This window comes from Hoplias malabaricus, chromosome 13 (genome assembly GCF_029633855.1).
Source record: "Hoplias malabaricus isolate fHopMal1 chromosome 13, fHopMal1.hap1, whole genome shotgun sequence".
Lineage (NCBI taxonomy): Eukaryota > Metazoa > Chordata > Actinopteri > Characiformes > Erythrinidae > Hoplias > Hoplias malabaricus.
In genome coordinates, this window is record NC_089812.1 from 1,617,646 (window position 1) to 1,636,835 (window position 19,190).

General features: G+C 39.2%; 1 protein-coding gene across 5 annotated transcripts in view; it reads right to left on the bottom strand.

Moving 5' to 3' along the window:
- Window positions 1-19,190, bottom strand: part of usp7 (ubiquitin specific peptidase 7 (herpes virus-associated)) — a 33,892-nt gene that overhangs the window by 6,481 nt on the left and 8,221 nt on the right. The window contains exons 1-22 of one of the 5 annotated variants that reach the window (XM_066642122.1): window positions 17,753-18,587; window positions 11,463-11,567; window positions 10,754-10,952; window positions 10,215-10,353; window positions 9,951-10,039; window positions 9,301-9,409; window positions 9,078-9,208; window positions 8,050-8,104; window positions 7,858-7,938; window positions 7,659-7,749; window positions 6,821-6,903; window positions 5,636-5,745; window positions 4,328-4,484; window positions 3,537-3,681; window positions 2,488-2,618; window positions 2,100-2,234; window positions 1,626-1,727; window positions 1,366-1,471; window positions 860-952; window positions 697-764; window positions 515-615; window positions 53-206 (exon numbers count right to left, since the gene is read on the bottom strand). In XM_066642122.1, the coding sequence (XP_066498219.1) occupies window positions 53-206; window positions 515-615; window positions 697-764; window positions 860-952; window positions 1,366-1,471; window positions 1,626-1,727; window positions 2,100-2,234; window positions 2,488-2,618; window positions 3,537-3,681; window positions 4,328-4,484; window positions 5,636-5,745; window positions 6,821-6,903; window positions 7,659-7,749; window positions 7,858-7,938; window positions 8,050-8,104; window positions 9,078-9,208; window positions 9,301-9,409; window positions 9,951-10,039; window positions 10,215-10,353; window positions 10,754-10,952; window positions 11,463-11,567; window positions 17,753-17,834 (2,466 nt within the window). In that variant the 5' untranslated portion in view covers window positions 17,835-18,587. Of the gene's footprint in view, window positions 1-52; window positions 207-514; window positions 616-696; window positions 765-859; window positions 953-1,365; window positions 1,472-1,625; window positions 1,728-2,099; window positions 2,235-2,487; window positions 2,619-3,536; window positions 3,682-4,306; window positions 4,485-5,635; window positions 5,746-6,820; window positions 6,904-7,658; window positions 7,750-7,857; window positions 7,939-8,049; window positions 8,105-9,077; window positions 9,209-9,300; window positions 9,410-9,950; window positions 10,040-10,214; window positions 10,354-10,753; window positions 10,953-11,462; window positions 11,568-13,418; window positions 14,055-14,233; window positions 14,297-17,752; window positions 18,588-19,190 lie in introns of those variants that run through there. The other 4 variants (XM_066642121.1, XM_066642124.1, XM_066642123.1 and 1 more) reach the window with 4 other exon arrangements.

Genomic DNA, 19,190 nt, shown 5'->3' on the forward strand with positions numbered 1-19,190 from the left:
AGAGTCAGCTAAATCAAATCAAAAATACAAACTGTCACTGGCAAAAACCCACCTGGAAGTAGTTCATTCTGTTTGAGAGCGTCACCACAAAGCCTGGGTCGTTGTGGATTGTTTTGTCACAGAAAATGACATCCACACGGTGGTACAGGTCTCTGAAGTAGTCCTTTGCCGTTGGCAGCTCACTGGCATCATTTTCTGGGTCGTCCCTGGGGTAAAATGTAAAAAAAAAAGACATTTCATGGCTTTGTCTTGATTTAAGGCTGTGTTCTACATTAACTTTGGTGACGAGTAAGCAAAATTATTTAAGGACCTGTCTAAAAACCCCTGTCATACAAAAGCTAATTTAGTTGTGTGATGTTATATTGAGAGCATTTACTCTGAATATCAGTGACGGCACATTTCTAAAAACAAAAAGGGAAGACTTTATGCTTTTAAGGAAATATGTTCATATAAATGTTGGAACCCTGGTACAGGTGAAGAAAGAGTAAAAGCAAAAAACAAGGGGAAACCTTACTTCTGGAATACAATTATGTCTCCATCCATAAGCTCATCCAAAGCTTTGTCCAAGGAGACGTCATAGTCCTGTATCCGCTCTGTTAAATTCGGTTTAACTTCCTGCCGTGTGAACGAAAAGAAGCAGACATGAGACAAAAGCAGTTGACAGGCGGAGTAAGGTCACACAAGAGAGTAACTTGCCTCATAGAGGATAAGACTAGTTCCCTGCTGAAACCCTGCTCTTTCACACATAACGGGCAGCAAGTCTCCTGGACCAGAAAGAGAAACTGGATCAGTTTTACAGGTGTGTGCAATAACAGATCTCAACAGTATTCTCAAACACTTCCAAGTATATTTTACTCACGTATTTTACAGGATATAGGTGTGTAGATATGTCCACAATAATTTAAGCTTCTGGTTTTTGGGTCATACATCTTCAAGAACAACATGACATCATCTGAAAGTGATAGGAAATATGCGTAAGTATTGAACTTTAGAAGTGTAAATTTGCCAACTCCGCTATCGGCACTTCGACCAACTAAGAGCTCAAATAAACAAACAGTACTCACTGCTGTCCTCTAAAGGCGTAATAGCATCAGTCAGAAGTTTAATTGTTTATGGAATACTTACGATATGTCTTAAACAGGCACATACTTCAAGCATTTAGTTCAATCTTGTCAAAGTAACAGTGATGTAAATATATTTGGAATAATAAATAAATTACATTTTAAATAATAAATATGCCATCAAGTCAATTTGTTTTGATCTATGGATTATGTTTTAAATTGTGACAGGTCAAAATACCATCAGCTCAGGCCAAACAAACACTTCAAATGTGTTTAATTCTGGGAAAAACAGATCCATACTCACGGTCTTTATCGAACTTGGGTAATGTTGCACCACTGGCGGCCATTTCAGGATCTACCGTTTCCAAAAATATTGTCCACGGATTCTCGTTGTCACTCAAGTCAATCATCTGATAAGAGCAGGAAAGGTAAGCTATTCAGAAATTGGTGTGTGCATGTGGTGGGTGCAGCAATGTGAACAGAAAAGTGTGTGCAACTTGTTTTAAAATGTACATAATCTACATTTTTTTTTTAAATCACTGAAAACTACTGCAGGACACTCACAGATTTGTTGCAGTCCGCCTCGTAGTCCAGCATGGCTGGCCTTTTGGTGCCGTTGCTCCGAGCCTGCATTGGCCACAGCCGCATCTGATCCTGTGGGAAACCCTGCAGCAAATCAATATAACATTCACATCTTAGACCTCCACAATATACGATGAAAACTGTGGTCATTAGAATGAAAAAGATAAAATAAAGAACTTTTCAACGAGGTTAAAACGAAGTCTTGCACCCCCCCCCAAAGAAATTAACTATTTATTATGTGTTTTTATTTTTTTACTTTTATCTATTGGTCCATTTGCCTTGAGGATTGGTACTATAAATAAAAATAAAGAACAAACTAACTGTAAACTTACAATAACCACATAGACCCTAGTAATATCACCCCAAGTGATCAAATAGTGTGAAGCTTGTTCTAATGTAGGTTAGGAACACCCCTGTAGACTTTTTCCATCCTTTACAGAGCCTGTGGAAACTTACCATGGTCTGTGAGAGGTTCTGCACAAACTCTGCGAGGGTTGAGCTCTTCAGAACCTTAAATACTGTGTACTTCACTTTCTCCTCGTCATACATGTCATTGCCCTGGTGGCCACAGAACTGGTCCTCTGTCACCATCTTAACACAAACCACAGCAACATTAAACCAAGGTCAAGGGCTCAAACAGGGACATACAAGCTTTAGAAAGTTGCACTGGTGAAATCTATAAAAACATACGAGTTTGTGGTTACTGTGACACAGATTGGCCTCCATATTCTGAACTAAAATAACGACCTCTGGTTTAAAGACACAATGACACAAGAACTATGGGTTTATAATATATATTACTACTGTGAAAGAGCACAACAGAAACCTTACAGCAGCTCCTTACCTGTACTTGCATGTAGAGATGAGCCTCCTGTCGTTCCTTTCGTTTCTGTGCCTCCACCCTCTTCTCCTCTTGCAGTCGCTCCACCAGCTGCTGAGGTATATCCATATCCGTGACCGGCTGAAGAACCTCACCTACCAGACACAACACAACATTTATCAACAGATGTTATTCTGGTTTGATTTGCCCCAACATTGTATAATTACTGTTTAAGTAAAACAGGGAAATGTGTTTAACAAGTTTAGACCAATATACTTCAATATTAATTAATATATCTATCTATTTTTTCCTGCCAAGATCTTTCTAAATCAGATTTTATCCACTTTAGTAAATGGTGGAAATGGTCTCATTTTAAATCATGAACAGTAAAAAACCAGGCTTGCGCAATACTGTTTTTTTTCCTGATTGCAAGCTACTGGTAAATGCTTAGTTGTCCATAACAGATTCATAAAGCACCCTCCCACAGCAACGCATGGATGGGTTAGGGCACATGTTTCGAAACTGTTTTTAAGTAACTACTACTGGAGCTAAACTAGGATATAAACCAAATGTATAGTGAATTTTACCTGTTTAAAAGAAAGTAGTTTAATGCGCGTAAAGGAAAATATGTAACATACATAAATATATAACATCTTATCAGAGTCTATGTTGACCCTGGATATGTTGACAGTGTGAGATTATTATTTATTTTTTTTAAGATAGGCTCAAATCCTCATATCAAACAAGCCTACATATAATTTCTAGGAGCAAATCATCTTCAACCCCAATAAATGACATTCTAGCATCAAGGCGGCACATACTTTGTGAAAGAAAATAGAAGAAAGAAGATATGGGGGTAAATAACCAGAGCAGACTGGAATCTGTGGATCTCAAAGCAATCTGAGCTGTAAGATTCAACAGGTTCAGTAACAGATTCTGTTTCGTGCTGATGAGCAGCTGCTCCAGAGCAGTTTACACTTCACACATTTCAGAGCTTGTAGACACACACACACACGATAGCAAGCAGCTGGAGTCTGTAAACATTACGGAAGGAGCAGGTGAGAAACACTCACTCAGCTTGGACTCGCGTATGTACACGAGCATGTACGCGTTGGTGCAGTGGCGAACTGAAAGGTCATCATCATGGCCGCCGTAGTTGTGTTCAATCGCCTCCTCTTTAGTGCAACGGGAAACTACGTCGTCATCAAATTTACACCACTGGTGAGAGGGGGAAGTGTACATTAAAACACAGGTATATGCCTTCAGTTAGTGGTGAGTCATATTACACAAATACAACCACTTTGTTGATAGCTAAAATAATATTTTCAAATACATTTAGTATAATAGTAAAGCAAGGTAATGCCCACCTCTAATGCCTGTCTAAATATAATAGGCATGCAGTTGTTCAAAATACTAGTGTTAAACAGTTTAGGGCTGTCACTATTATCTGACTGATCCTAAGTGGGTAATTTTAATCAATTCAAGTGTATGTTGTGTAAAATCTAATCACAAAATATGTAAAGTTCATGTGAGAAAACTAATCAGCAAAATCAACCTCTGAATTCAGTTTCTGTGCTGCCACAAAAACCAACACATTCATGTGTATTTGCAGTTCAGCCTGGCTGATGTTTTAGGGAGTGTTGCTGCCTGGATTCAGCTTATTTTTCTTTCAGTAGCTGAGGCAAATCAATTTCGAATGATCCGTTTAAAAACAGTGACAGCCCTTCAGCGCTTAAACTTCAGCCAAAACATAGGCCACTGGTTACAGTTAGTAAAGCTCTTTATTCTACAGCATGCATTGTCAATAAGGATAACCCCAAAAAATAAGGAAAATGGTTCTCACTATTGGTTCCGTGACACTCACTTTGCCGTCTCCTTTCGGGTTGAGATAGACGACATAATGGCCCCCATGGTTATCACCACTGTGGACCAACACGGCATGGAGGATGTAGTTTGCTGGATCCTTCACGTCAGGTTTCTGCAGGAATTCATCCAGAGGCAACTGCTCTGGGAACTCAAACCTGACGATAGAGAGCAGTAAAGTAATATAGTTCAGTAAATCTGTTTTGGCATCATGCTCACGTAAGGATAGAGTTCTCTGTGACAATGAATGGGATTCTTGCTGCCTTTGGTAAACAGTTCAAACCCTGATAGGTTTTTCCCTACACTTTCTTTTTTTAATACACTGAAATGTCACTGGACCTTCTGAAATACAAGGTCATAAAGGTGTCAAATACAGCTGTCTACATAAGGATACAGTCATGTGTGATACCTGTTTCACTTAGAAAATCCACAACACCCCATTATTTCACCAGGGGAGCCTACACTATTACATATGACTGGATAAGAGAGGGCAAAAACAAAGACACGAGTGCAAATTGTTGATACGAAAGATTAAGCCTTTGGGCCGCAGAGAGTAAAGCACTCGGTCAACAAGGACGTCACTTAGTTGAGTCATTCTTTAGTTTATTTGAAGAGCAAACCTAGCTCACTGCATGATGTACATTTATCCCTAGAAACAGTAATTCAGGGGATTTGATTAATCTCATTTGGAAGGAGTTTAAACACTGAACACATGTTCAAGTACTGCCTCTTTTTAGAGCTTTATTCTTTCATTGTTTCTCTAGGAATTAAACTCACACCAACAGATCGCCAGCAAGAGCTTATATATGTGCGGGGAGGAAGAAACAGGTCGTTCCTCGGTTGCAACTAGATTTTGGCTTGACTTGTTTTCAGAATTACTTCTTAGTTACTAAGTTAATCACTGATCAGTTTAATAAATGCTCTGCAAGTCTCGCATCCTAAAGCATCAAACAAAGTACAGTGTGGGGACCTCATAAATCATTTGCATAAAACAGAGAAGGACTTAATCTATTGGCTACTAGGTGTGAATGAGGGGTAAAAACCATGTCTTTCAAAAACATACAAAACTTCACACAGCCGTTTGCTCATAAACACAAAAGGGAAACAACTCATTCCCGTAAAACTGCATTAAAACAAACAAGGCCTCCAACAGGATCTACATTTTCCTCCCTACAAAAATGACCAGTCCAGTTAATTATTGGGATTCAGCTTACACTGCCGTCAAAATAAAACATCTACTAATTTTATCACTTCCTTTCCCCCTGCAGAAACAGCTACTCAGGAATGCACAGTACATTAAATTATTTACCTGTCGTTGATCTTGATGTTTTGGTCGGTCTGGGGGTCGTACATGAACCTCATGAGCTGTAAGTGCAGGATTGGAGGGAAGGTCAAGAACTTCACCCCTTTCTCAGCTTCCTAAAACATGAAAGTAAGGAACTGTGAAGACTGGATATGTCAGGATACATCGTTTCCCCAACTTGGGGGGATAATACACTATTAAACTCTATTAGCATAACTGTGACAGACACACAAACTCTTCTATCACAAACATGAATGTGCTCTTGCTTATTTGAATGTATTTAATGAAATGGTTTTAATGGAGAAGTGCTCCCCTACTTTTACAACAGAAAGCAGCACAGAGGGCAACACACAGGCTGTGCTGAGCTCAGATGAAGATCTTTTTGAATCTAAACTCTGGTCTATACATGAAGAACACTTGATGCAGCTCGGGTGGTACATCTGAACACCAGATAACTTGGTTTTGCCACACGTAATTACGTATAGGCTGGGCAATTAATCAAAATCAACACTCAGAACTTCTAATCAACATAATCTTGCCTATAACAATGAAATCAATTCCTTGTAATTCTGTTCATCCCATGTTTTTTGTTAATTTGGTTAACATGTCCCCTGCTGTCCCCTTAAAACCACACTAAAGTGCATGTAGTCGCATGATTCCACCCCATTATATCTGCCACATGGAGGAGAACCTAAACACAGAGGCCAACTGAGCAACTCGAGTAGCTTGTGACAAAGAAAAATGCTGTGTCTGTCCTTTGGACATGTTTTGACTTAGTGAAGACAACACTGTACATAAAGACCATAAACACTGACAATCTTATCACTCTTTATGAACAGTGCATGGCTCGAGTGACAGGTTCCTAGCAATATTAGAGAGAATAATTTTTTTTTATACAATAATTAATAATATTAAAACATATAGAACATATTTATAGTACAATCCTTGTCAGTGAACCATGAGGAGGACTAAATAATTGTTCATTAACTGTAATCAAAGTCAAATATTCAATTAATCGTGGTTTATTTGTGGTTATATAATCACCCAACACTAATTGTGTGTATTTCTGTACTGTTTTGTGGTGCCAAATGCATTATACATATCCCAAAGTGAAATATTGGTACTATAACAGTCCTCATCAGAGTGACTGACTGCATGTCTGTGTTCTGATGACAATGAAGAGATTTGCACCTGTAGGCCATGCTCCCCTGCATCGTATTTGTTATCCCCATCCAGCTGCTCCACGGCCACGTAATCTTTGAACGACTCAAAGACTGTATCAAGAGAAGACAACGATAAACAACTGCCGTTTAACAAAACAACAAAATCAAATTTTACTCCTGCAGCGGAATATTGAAATGTTATTTAAGCATGTTATTTAATTCAGAAAGAAAATAACAATGCTTTTGTATAATTTACCCATACAGAGCAAGAAATGTATGACCTTCAGATTAAAGCCTATTTTAGATGTAGTATTGATTCAGTAAACAATAACATTTAGCAAGGCACCAATAAAGACATCATTTGCAAATATGGTTCTGTGAATTTCTGCTAGATTTTACAGACTGCATTATGTCTATAACGTTAGAATAGCAGCTTGTTTGCACTGTTTTGTAATATAAACACGCCTTAGGGGGTAATTTTACATGCACTCAAATGCTTAAATGGAAAAGTCTTCCCAAGTACATGACCAAATCTATGAGTTTTGGTAAGAAAATAAAGACTTGGATGGTTTACAATATATCTCACTGACTTTTATCATCTTTTTATGAATGCGTGGACGCTGACTGTTACAGAACAGCATGTCTTTGTTGTTTTAAATGTATCAAATACTAAAATGAACTCATGTTTTACAACGGTTAAAGTAAGACAAACTTAACTAAACTAAGGGTGTAAAAGAAGTCTCAAAGTTTAAAAGGTTAAGTCTTAGCCCTTAAGCTCAGTGCAGTAAAACCAGCATCACGCAGCATGCTGTGTGTGTCACTAAGACAAAGAAACAAACAGCGACTCTGTAAAAATGAGTACTCACTGTTTTTCTTTCCTTTTATGCTAAGCTGGATGTCGTAGTAATCCTCTATTCGTTCCGACCTGTAATCCACATGCTTACACTGGATGTAGGACTACAAAAAGACACAGCAGGGTTCTTACTTATTAGTCCAACCAGACAAATCACAAGCAGAAAGAGAGGAAACAAAACAAAGCATACTCAAAAAGCTCAGCCAACTCACCACCATCTTTCCTCTGAAGAGCTTTGGGATCGTGCCTTCAACACAAGTTCCTTTCATCTTGTTTTCAACGTTGTCCAGGAGCTGATAGAGAGGAGAGTGAATTGGGCATAGGCTCTCATTAACGTTGAGACATTAAAAGGCAGAGAAAAATGAGGTTTAATATCAGACAAGAGCTATAACCACAGAACTCACCACTCGGCAGAGTTCCTGTACATCATGCTGCATGAAACTATCCAAGGTCTCCCACCTAAACAAAGACACATGTATATGTTTTACAGAAAGAACGACATTATAAGAATAGGAATCATAATCAGCATTGGTTAGGAACAGAGGGATAGAGAGAGAAATTAACAGAATTTTTGTATTTGTAAGAATTTAATTTTCAAATCACATGAACAATTTTAATCAAGATCAACACTTAATTTAGGCTGTGTTCAAATTCCCATTCTTGATTTTCAAAATGGCATGACAGCCATTAACTGTGCAGATTTCCCTCTCTGATTTTTCCACTGTGGATTTTCCTTGAAGTCTGATCTGAAAACTTTTCAACTTGAGCGGATAAGCTCTGCTATCCATGCTTATTGTGCTCCTGTGCACCAGAGGAAAGAGACACTCAGAGATGGGCATGCCAAACTGGGTATCTAAGTTGGAAGGGAAAGTGCATTGACAAAGCCAAGAGGTTTATTTTTGATGGCGATGTCGCGTTTCATGTTTGTTTTGGCAGTTTTTCAGAGGATTCTTTTGTCCATCAATGTCAGAAATATATCGTATCAACCAAAATTAAGTAGTATATCATGATATAAATTTTGGCCATATCACTCAGCCCTATTTTCACTGCAGTAGAAGCGAATTTCTTTTTCCGTCTGTGTTTATTATCTGTGATGTGATGTTGAACTCCTGCCCTTAATTCACCACCCGTAAAATTTCACTTCACTCCTCGCATGTCACCGGAGTAACGCATGCTGTTTCAGTGCGAATTTTAAATTAATCTGCTCCGCCTTTTGAATGCAGCCTCAGGTAGAAGATTTAACCCAATTACACAGCTGATTAATTGCCTGCAGGGGGGTTTGGCCAATCAGAAGCAACCAATATTAAGAAGGGAGGAAGAAAAAAAATTACTAAACCTAGTAATGCTTTTAGAAATGGGCTGCGATGTTTTTTCACACACACAATTTGGTTATGTGACAAATTAATAAACCACTGCATCTGAGGCATCCTACCCAAAAGACTTTGTGAGTTTCTTTGTCCCAACTGGTTTATCACTGTGTTGGAGTTCGTAGAAGACCCTCTGCAGAGCGAGGGGGACACTTTTTGAGGAGTCATCGCCCTCTGTGGGCATCATGTAGACTGCCTACAAATGAAACAAAACAAAAACAAGCCATCACACAATGACAGAAAGCACAACTGATTCCATACACCAGCTTTCACAGAAACAGCTCTCACCCTCCGGAGCTGGTTGGTAAAGAAGAGTGTTTGCAGAAGGCTGTTCATGTAGCATGTGGCTCCCTGGTTCTTTAACCCAACATAGCCAGTATGCTTCTTCGAGTCCCATCTGGAAATAAATGGCACCAGAATCGGAAATTGTTTATTTATTACTCTGTGAAATCGCTAACTTCATTTTTGTGCGCGTCAGATTATTATTTCTTTAGGAGTGTGATTTCGTTTTTACTTTATTTATATTTAATTGTTGTCTAATTTGTAAAGGACCTTGAGGTCAAGGCTTAAAAGGAAAAGGTGCGTAAATGCCACACGCATGAAAACAGACGATGCACACCCATGCCCCACAATGTTTATTTAGGTTTCTCTTTCTTTCCTCCCAAATGTGCATAAAAAGGAAGGAAGTGTAGTAAAAGGATAAGCAGAAGATAAGTTGGAGAAAAACCTGAACAAGAAGAAGAAAAAAAGAGACGAAAAAGGAGAATAAGGAGAACGAGGAGGAGAAAAATAATGAGAAGCTTGGATTTAATTTTATTTCCAAAAGGAAAATCTATTGGGGATATAACTTTGTGTGTTTTTCCAGTCCTTTTGAACTTCATGCTAAATTGTGTAAAGCTAACAATGAAACATAAAAAAAAAAAAAAAAGTTCACTTACGCAACGCCATGTGGAGCGTCTGCCTGGACATAAACTTCAAAGGTGACCTTATCATCTTCCACAAAACCTCTTTCTGGATCAGTTACATCCTGAAAAAAGACACACACAATTATTATTAAGTATTATTATGAATTCACACGGGTGGGCAGCTGATTTTATATTCTTAGATATTAGGATCTAAATTCTAATGCAGTAAACTCGTCCTATGAAAGATTCAGAAAAAAAACACTAGGTCCTAGGAACTGGATTCAGAGCAGAACTTACACTCCAAGACATAAAGTTGGAGAAGCCCCAGTCATTTTCCTTGTGGAAAAAAAGGTGACTGATCCTGCGGCTGAACGATTTCTCGTCATCTTTGTAGTTGATGATCTTCAGCATCGCCTGAGCATGACACGACCACGACCTGAGAACAGTAAGAGATACAGACAAATCAGGCCATGGAAGATTACAGATGTTAGCGTAGAGCTGTATGTATTCTTTACCACATGTGAAATCCAGCAAATAAATAGGAATCATGCATCTAAATTTACAGATAATTAGCATATTTCATTATAATGTATATAAAGCAAGACAGGTTTATTTGCTCATATGGGACAGTGCATTCACAAAAGCAATTCATATGGTTTTAAATAAGTAAAAGAAGACTATAAGAATACACAAGATTAAAGACCAAAAGCTTCAATATTTAAAAAAAAATAAAGTATAACACTCCAGTGAAAACAACAGTGTCCCCCCTGACAGCTGAGATACAGCATCAATATCAACAGGGACATGCCGAATCAGTGATTTTAGCCACTGCTTACGTAGAGTCGGACTCTGCATTGCACTGCAGAAAGAAGCCCACGCTTTTCTGGTGAGGTCTGTCTGGATAAAACCGTGGCATCACCATGATCTTCCAGGGAAGATTCCTCACAAAACATGAGGGGCTGAGAACCGACTCACTCAGTCGGCTGAAGCGCTCCACCACAAAGCGGAAGGTGGCCTCAGAACGCCAGCTCGTATCTGTTAAAATAAACAAGAGATGAATAAATACATGCCAAGGTCTTGAGTGGAAGACTTAGTTTAGATTTAAGTTAACTGCATTTGTCTTTGTTTTATCTTACAGGACTGTGTCACTGCCAAATGATTTCTAGTTCCTGTTAGAGGTGGACAATATGATGACATTTAATACAAATTCTGAAATACATTTCTGGGCGTATAATTAATACCTAGAGAAGCATACTTAGTAATTACTGTGTAAAATACCAAATTATTGGGTTTTAGACTCAATAAATAGATATTTTTACCATCTGACCAAACCCAAGGTCCTACCTCACCTTCCAGGGCCAAACAAGATCACATCAGGATACACTGTGGTGTAGAAAATCCACCACAAACAAGGGTACTGTCCCTCTAAATTAAGCCCTTAAATTAGCTAACCTACCTGTTTATATCCAAGGTTTGCCAAATGATGTTTAACATTCTGTAATAAGAATAAACCTAGGGCTTTGCAGCAAACATTACCATCCTTACCATCCTCCATGTCTTCCTCTGTGTTATTGTGTCCGTCTGCCATTGCCACGTTCCCATTGATGACAGGATTTGGAGGAATTCTGGGGGGATCATCTGTGTCCCCAGCTGAAGAGTGAAAAGAAAGCAGTCTGTGATTGCATGAGATAAAAAGCTCAACGCACTAAGCATCCAACGCACTCACAAGAATCAATTAACTTTGCCAATTAACTTCAGTGGCTAAAGAAGAGAAAGAACATTTGGCCCATAATCTATGGGTCTAGAATATGCTTTACTCACTTGTACAAACTGTATGACTTCTTTTAGCTCTTTTTTGGTTAAAATACTAAATACATGCAGCTTAAAATACTACAAATCATCTGCTAATATTCTATTACATTTGCTTAGAAATTGTGTTCCTAAGTTGCCATTTTCTAGCTAAGCGCTATATGTAGAAGATGCTTATTTGTGAACCTTATCAAAGCCATAAACAAGGGCCGGTAGACAAAGTATTAAATGTGACAGAGGGGCTGATTTGGAAGACAGCAGAAGTTGTATTTCCCTTTTAGAAAACTACATTCACATTGAACACAGCAGCTTCTATGAATATTTAGCACCTTGGCAATTTCAATTCTTTTCATAATAATGCAAAACCACATTATGAGGCCCCTCAATCTGCCCATGGCTAATTCTTAGTATTCAGAGTGCAATTTTTATGAACATCAAGAACAGCAACTTCAAACTTAAAATGATATTGTTGATAATACCTGCCTAAATTTAGTGTCAACATTTAACCTCAAAAAATGTTTGAACAATAATCAAACCAATGAAAATCAACAAATGGGACATAAACATTTAATCTAGACAAAAGGGATTATGTTGCTCTTGACAACAAAACACATGCATTAATCTTAATTTAAAATCTTATCAGTTCAGCCAACAGACCAGATGTCAACTGCAAAAGATACAGTATCATACTGCAATGAGATTGTCACTGAAGGGAAGAAAAGGGAGTTTCTCAACAACATAACACAACGATAGGGATTTCTGCTCTGTCATGCCTAAATGAATATAGCTTTCTCCCTCTCTGACTGCGTTCACAAGGTTTTAAAAAGCAACAGCAATTGTCTTTATCCCCCATCTCCCTTCAAGATTGCGAGTTAACATCTGCCTGTTGTTGTGATGTAATTGCAGACAGGGCAGTTATGTATAAACCCAATGCCACCAAACGGGGCAGCTACAGACACATCCAATGACTGCAGACAGGGCAGTTATGGAAACATCCAATCACTGGCGTTTCGTTGTGTCGACAGGAGCCACTAAATTCACAGTACGAAACCTAAACCTTATTCTACATGGAGACTTTCAGAGATCAGCCAGTGATGGACATTTTGCTTGTGAAAGACACAATGCAAACGGTCTGAAAACCATACGATTAGCTTCCAGATCAGATTTTAGATACATTCACTTCAACTGTGTGGTTGAAATTAAAATATATTTCTTGTTCTACATGGATACACTGGTGTGATTACTATAGCTCCACATTACCAAAAATATAAACTGCCATAAACGGCTATGCTGCTAATGATTTTAACAGGTCTCGCTGAATGTTTACAGTGTGGAGGCTGTAATTATAACAATTTGTAGGTTTCATGCTTATTTGCCCCAAAACAGTACCCTCTCTAATTAGACTGAGGCAATACAGGTGCTGAAAAAGACACAGTAGAGACACTCTCCATCACTATTTTATAAATACCACTCCTATATTACAATACTACTGATAGAGTAAGAATCCTTTTACCCCTCTTTCATATCCTACCATCACTATTTTATAAATAGAGCTCCTATGTAGCACAACACAAATGGATAATGTCATCTCAATTCCCCCCACCCTGCATCTTTCCATCTCTACCAGAAGTGTATAAATAGCCCTCCTACAGTGTGATACTAATGAGTCGTTTCCGATCACTTTTACAATACCTTTTTTCTCCATCTCCACTCATCCCTCCTTTTTATTTTTGTCTACGCTCTATTACATTTTTCTCTTCATCTTTACCCTCTCAAACATTTCACTGGCTCTGTTTACTACAGTGCAATTGTGTTTTCTCTCCGTTTTTTTCTTTTTTCATAACTCCATTTTTGCCTCATTTACTGAATACCACTCCTTTCTATTCTCTCCTTCTGAGGAGCATGGATCCTTTCATCCTCTTTTCTATATCATGTTTTATGTCTTTCCCCTCACACAGGCCCTCGTGTCTTTTCTCCCTGCCTGCACATATCTCACTACCAGAATTCACAACCGTACACTAATGAAGGAGTAGAAATCGTATTCTAGCCCTCCATTTCCCGCCTCTCTATCCCACCGTTCCTATCTGTCTCCTCTATCTCCATCACTCCTTCTCTCTGCTGCAATTCATCCGTTAAACATGGCGAGAAATCGCTGCTTGCAATGAAGCGGCGCTAACAGGCTAACGCAAAAACACAGGCCTTTTCCGTTCCAAACTTAACAATGGCGTGAACATAAAACCGTTCGTCGAAAGAGAAAGGAACACGCAAATGAAAGAAATAAACTACGAGTTCACAACTAACGCCTCAGCGTTGTGTTCGCTACCAATGACCCGCTTTAGCCTGAAATGCTAACGGAGTTAAGACCGATGTTATTTTCCCGCTCTCCGCTTATAAGCGCGTTCGTGTTATAACGGTGTAATAACGCGGATTATGAGCGGCTCCGCGGCGTCTTTTTGTGGTAACGGAGCGGCGTATTAACCAGAGAATAACGAAAAACAGCGCCGTACCCGAGCAGGCCTCGAGTGAACGGGATCACTGACAAAAACACAGGCTGCGGTCCACCATCTTGAAATAAAAAGCGCGCACACGCAAGCGCGCTCGCACACACAGACACGGAGTGAGGACGCATTTCTCTCTGTGGCCCAGCCAAACTCACATAAACAACACAAACCACAAACCCATTTCTTTAGAAAAGCCACTTTTAATTGTCCACTGTCTTCAAACACTGATACTGCATGGGCTTAGAGATGCAGGATTAGCTGGACTGGCTATTATTCATTCATGTTCTACAAGTGCTTTATCATGACCAGGGTCAAGGTGGGTCCAGAGCCTACCAGGAATCACCAGGTGCAAAGAAGGGAACACTTCCTGGAAAGAGAACCAGTCCATCACATGCTCACCCAGAAAACTGTATAATTTCACACACTCACCATGTTACACCTTGGACAACTTCACACAGCCACTCCAACTACCAATGTGTGTGTGTTTTTTATTTATTTTATTATTATTATTCTTTTTAAAATTCTGTCTGAATCAGGGTTTCTCAGACTGTGAGAGAGAGAGAGTAACCGGGCAAGTGTGTGATGTCCTGGTACTCTGTCCAGAGTGTGTTCCTTCCTTGTTCCTGCAGCTCACAGTGGAAATGCTCAGCCATGGAACTGATTGTTTATTCACTCGGGATACGCCTTCTAGCGTTAAACAACACAAGCCCAGTTAGCAAGGCTAAACACCGGATTCAGATCCCAGCTTCCAAAACTAATCTATGCACCAACAGTAAATTTGATTGTGTCTCAAGAATGCACATCAATTAATTTATTTAATCCTGTATCAAAGTGTAAAACTGTAGGCACGTTTTCAGCCACAATGAGACATTTCACATTCTGCCACCAATAATAAGTTTCTGCATCGCTGCAGTAGCCACAAGACTACCTTCAATGAACTGCTGAGCCTCAGATAAATATAGCATGGACAAGTTCAGAGTTAAAAGGCTTTTACATGCTTAAACTTTTTAGGTCATGCATTATGTTGTTATAAGTGACATGCATGATTCAAGTACATAAGTACTAACAACTTACACTGTTTTCTATGTGCCTCAACAATGGACACGGACAGATTGCAACTCACTCAAACTGATTCAGACCGCTGTTGCGTGGATTCAGGTGAAAAGGCTGGAGGATGCTTGTAGCTGCATTGGCCTAAATTGGTTTAGCGACTTCAGCATATCTTACCCGTAAACAATGAGTCATGAAAATACCTATACAGGTATAAAACCTGCATAACTTCAAACACAATTCAAGATTCCAGTGCCTAGAAAAGCTACCAACTACAAGCATTGCACATTTAAAGAAAAATCACTTTTACAAGCTCGTACCCAACGTCTCTCTCTGATGTATACGATAAACATTTTTCATTTTTCTTATTTTTTTTTCCATACCATTTCATTATAGAGATAAACTTTTACATTGTTCATATTGAAGTTTCTATATTGTCAATATATACATCAAATTTTGTACCAGTTTTTGTGTCATTTTATCAGAGCATCTGTCTCTTACAATGGGCGACACTTTCACAACGAGCAGAGAATCAAATGACCTGCAATAACGTGGACAGATAAAAGCCCCTTACATCGCTTACACTTAAAACACACATTAAAATCGAAGAACCGTTTCCCTCTCCTGCAAAGTCACAGTTTTGCTCTGGCAGCAATGACATGTAAATGACCTCTCCGTGGACTGGCTGTGCTTCATTCAGAAAGCAGTACGAGACTGAAAAACAAACCCCTTAGAACTTGAGCATGAACTAGGGGCTCTAGCCTGAAGAGATGGTTAGAACATAAAATCACACATGTACATTACAGATTAGCACATGTTGGTATTTGTTTATATTGACTACTACACCAAAAGTTTATTAGAAAAACACCAATATGATATTCACTTTTCCATGATGGAGGGGCTTTAACAAACACCACTTTCTGCTGTTTATTTTTTAATTATCACTATTATTTTAAAATTCTCATATGCTCAGACCAGCTCTGTAAAACACGCCTGCTTCTGTCACAGAACTAACATAGTGGCCTTCACATATTTACGCCTTTAAAATGTCATTAATCTTTATAAACAGTGAATAAAAGTAGTAGCTGTTGGGTGACTCGCTTAACTATCACTACCTAGCTATTTCCCATATTACTTTTTCAGTGGGTTAAAACACAACATTCACTGGGCTGCTGATGAAATACACCACTTTTTTAAATTTAGAATTAAAAACCATATAGTGTAGATTTAATAAACAGTACAAATTAGGATTAAATTAATAAGAAAAACACCCAACTGTTCCACAATAATGAACCTAACGCTATAAAAAGAATGAAACGCTAACCCTTTAAATGAAACGCTAACCCTTTAAACGGCTCCTAATTCGAATCTCCACCTTAAATGGTGCAGCAGTTTACGTTTACAAGAAAATAGAAAACAAAACTGCCCAACTCAGACCCCAAATATTTTATAGTACCCCAAATAACATAACATTCGTGCTGTATTTTGTTGAGAATTGTTGTTTATATCTGAATTAATTCGCGAAGGCTGTTTACTCAATTTTTCTGACCTCATTAGCACGCTAAAAGCTAACGTTAGCTTCGGCTCCAACAGTTCAAACAAAACGATGTGAAATATTAGTGATCAAATAAACTCTTAATACATCAGTTATTTTAACACATATGTTTATAATGTAACAGTTGTTTTTGTGTTCGTGTGTGTGCTTATGTAGTAAACAACTTCATTCTCTGGGCCACTTTCTGCATTATTTTTCGTTAATACCGCATTAAACGGCACGAGGCTCGAATTTCCCATTCCACCTTAAATAGCAAATTTTCCTGTTCAGGTGTGAACAAAAATAAAAAGGCCACATTGAATTTCATAATAACAATGAGTTTGTCGTATTTGTAATTTTCAGTTCCACCTTAAAGTGTTTAAACGTTCGGGCTAAAAACAATCTAGACAATTTTTGCATCTGCACCTTCAAAGGTTCCGTTCCACCTTAAAAATGGTGCAGCCATTTACGAGGCGCCAGAGGAGCTGCTGCTTTCTACTGCCGCACCATTTAAGGTGGAACGTAATATTCGGAGGCAAAGATGGGGTGTTTAAAAACGTTAAAGGCATTTAAGGTGGAATTTAAAGTGACAAATAGGAAAGCAGTTCGATAATCGTTAGATTAAAACGGAGCGTTTCTGCTCACAGCTTTAAGCAAAGACGTTTTGCTATTTAAGGTGGAAAGGCAAATTCGAAATAAGAGAACCAACTTGATCCTTGTTTGTGCAATAGCAATTAATTACCCAGTTTTGTGCAAATATCTGTCGTGTCGTTTGTAGTTTTAGGTGGCATACACGAGGGAAATGAAAAGATGTGTTTTATCGAATAACTTGAAGGCCCAGGAAGATAATACAAGTCCACTGCAGCATCATGTTTTAAGAAGGAAAATATGGTGCACCGTTTAAGGTGGAACGGCACAATTCAACACACTGTCAACGTTACCTTCCATCTCCATGTCCTCGGGCTCGCTGAGCTGCTGCTCACCGGCTTTCTGCTGTTGTTGCTGAGTGTGGTGGTGGTTCATGGTCGCGTTAAACCGATGCTGGTGCTGCAGGTCTTTTTCTTGCTCGCTCGGCTCTGTAGGCGAAGAGGAGCTTCGGAGTGGAGGCTCTGGAGCCGGAGCCGAAGGAGGAGGCGGAGGTGGAGTGATATGCGCCGGGGCCTGCACTAACGTAGCAGGCTCGGCCTTTCCTGCCGTGAGCGCCGCAGATGGAGGCAGGGAGGCCGGCGGGGGAGCGGGCAGAGAAACGCGCACGTATTTACTCGCTATTCGCCCAATCTCGGCGCAAAAATAACACACGCAGGCCCGATTAAAACGGAACGAGGCCTTCTTTTTCTCCTTCTGCTTGTGTTTCCCTCCCCTCTTTCTCAATGAGGGGAATTAAAGCGAGAGCTCCGAGAGACACAAACAGAGTGTTAAATGAAGGCGAAATAATCACAGTATTTCAGATAAAACTTTCCGTGCACGCTGTCCAACCCGTGTGGTCCTCCGGTCGTCCCTCTTTTAAGGGGGCGCGGAGAGAATAGCAATCCATTCAAACCCCGAGACTCTTTTTTCTTGCTTCGAAATCAATCGCCCTTAAATTTCTGGACAAGTTTAATCAAGGCTGCGGCTCAGAGCGGGGGCCCGGGCGCGAGGACGCGCATCTCAGAAAAAACACTCCGCGGTAAAACTGACAAAACAACGGAAACATAAAGAGAATATTTTACGTGAAAAGTGTATTTTTTGCCCGGTCACGGCCTGTGTGTGTGTGTGTGTGTCCCTCTCTCGCGCAGCCCCCTCTCTCCCTAGGGCCGTTTCTCAAATGACTTGTGCTCCCTACGTAGTGCACTATATTCAAGATTCATGATTTATACCACACATGTAGAAATGTACACATGAAGCGTGTATATATATACACACACACACACACACTAGTTATTATATTTATTATTTCATTATTTATTCCCACAAATAAATATATATATATATATATTTTTTCCTATTTGTTGCACAGTGGTACTGTCTGCAGTTGTGGTAGATGCCAGGTGCATATACGTGTCTATACCATTAAGCAGGACCTCTGTTAGGCACACTATTCAACACCACACTCAGGCCTGTACAATTGGACATTAGTTGAGGGTCATTCCAATTGGTCAGCCCTCAACTTAAAGATTTTCTGTCTGAGAAATCCTGCTTTTTGTAACAAAAGAACCCCCCAGAAAATTGAAAAACAGGTGCAGACAAAATGCACAACTGCAAAATCAGAAACACAAATAATTGTTTATTACTATGCAATAGCAATTTCTGTATAGTTGCATTAGGTATATGTATGTATTTCTACCAGTGTACTTGCTGCTTTTATCATCTGGATAAAATTATATATTACAGACACATACA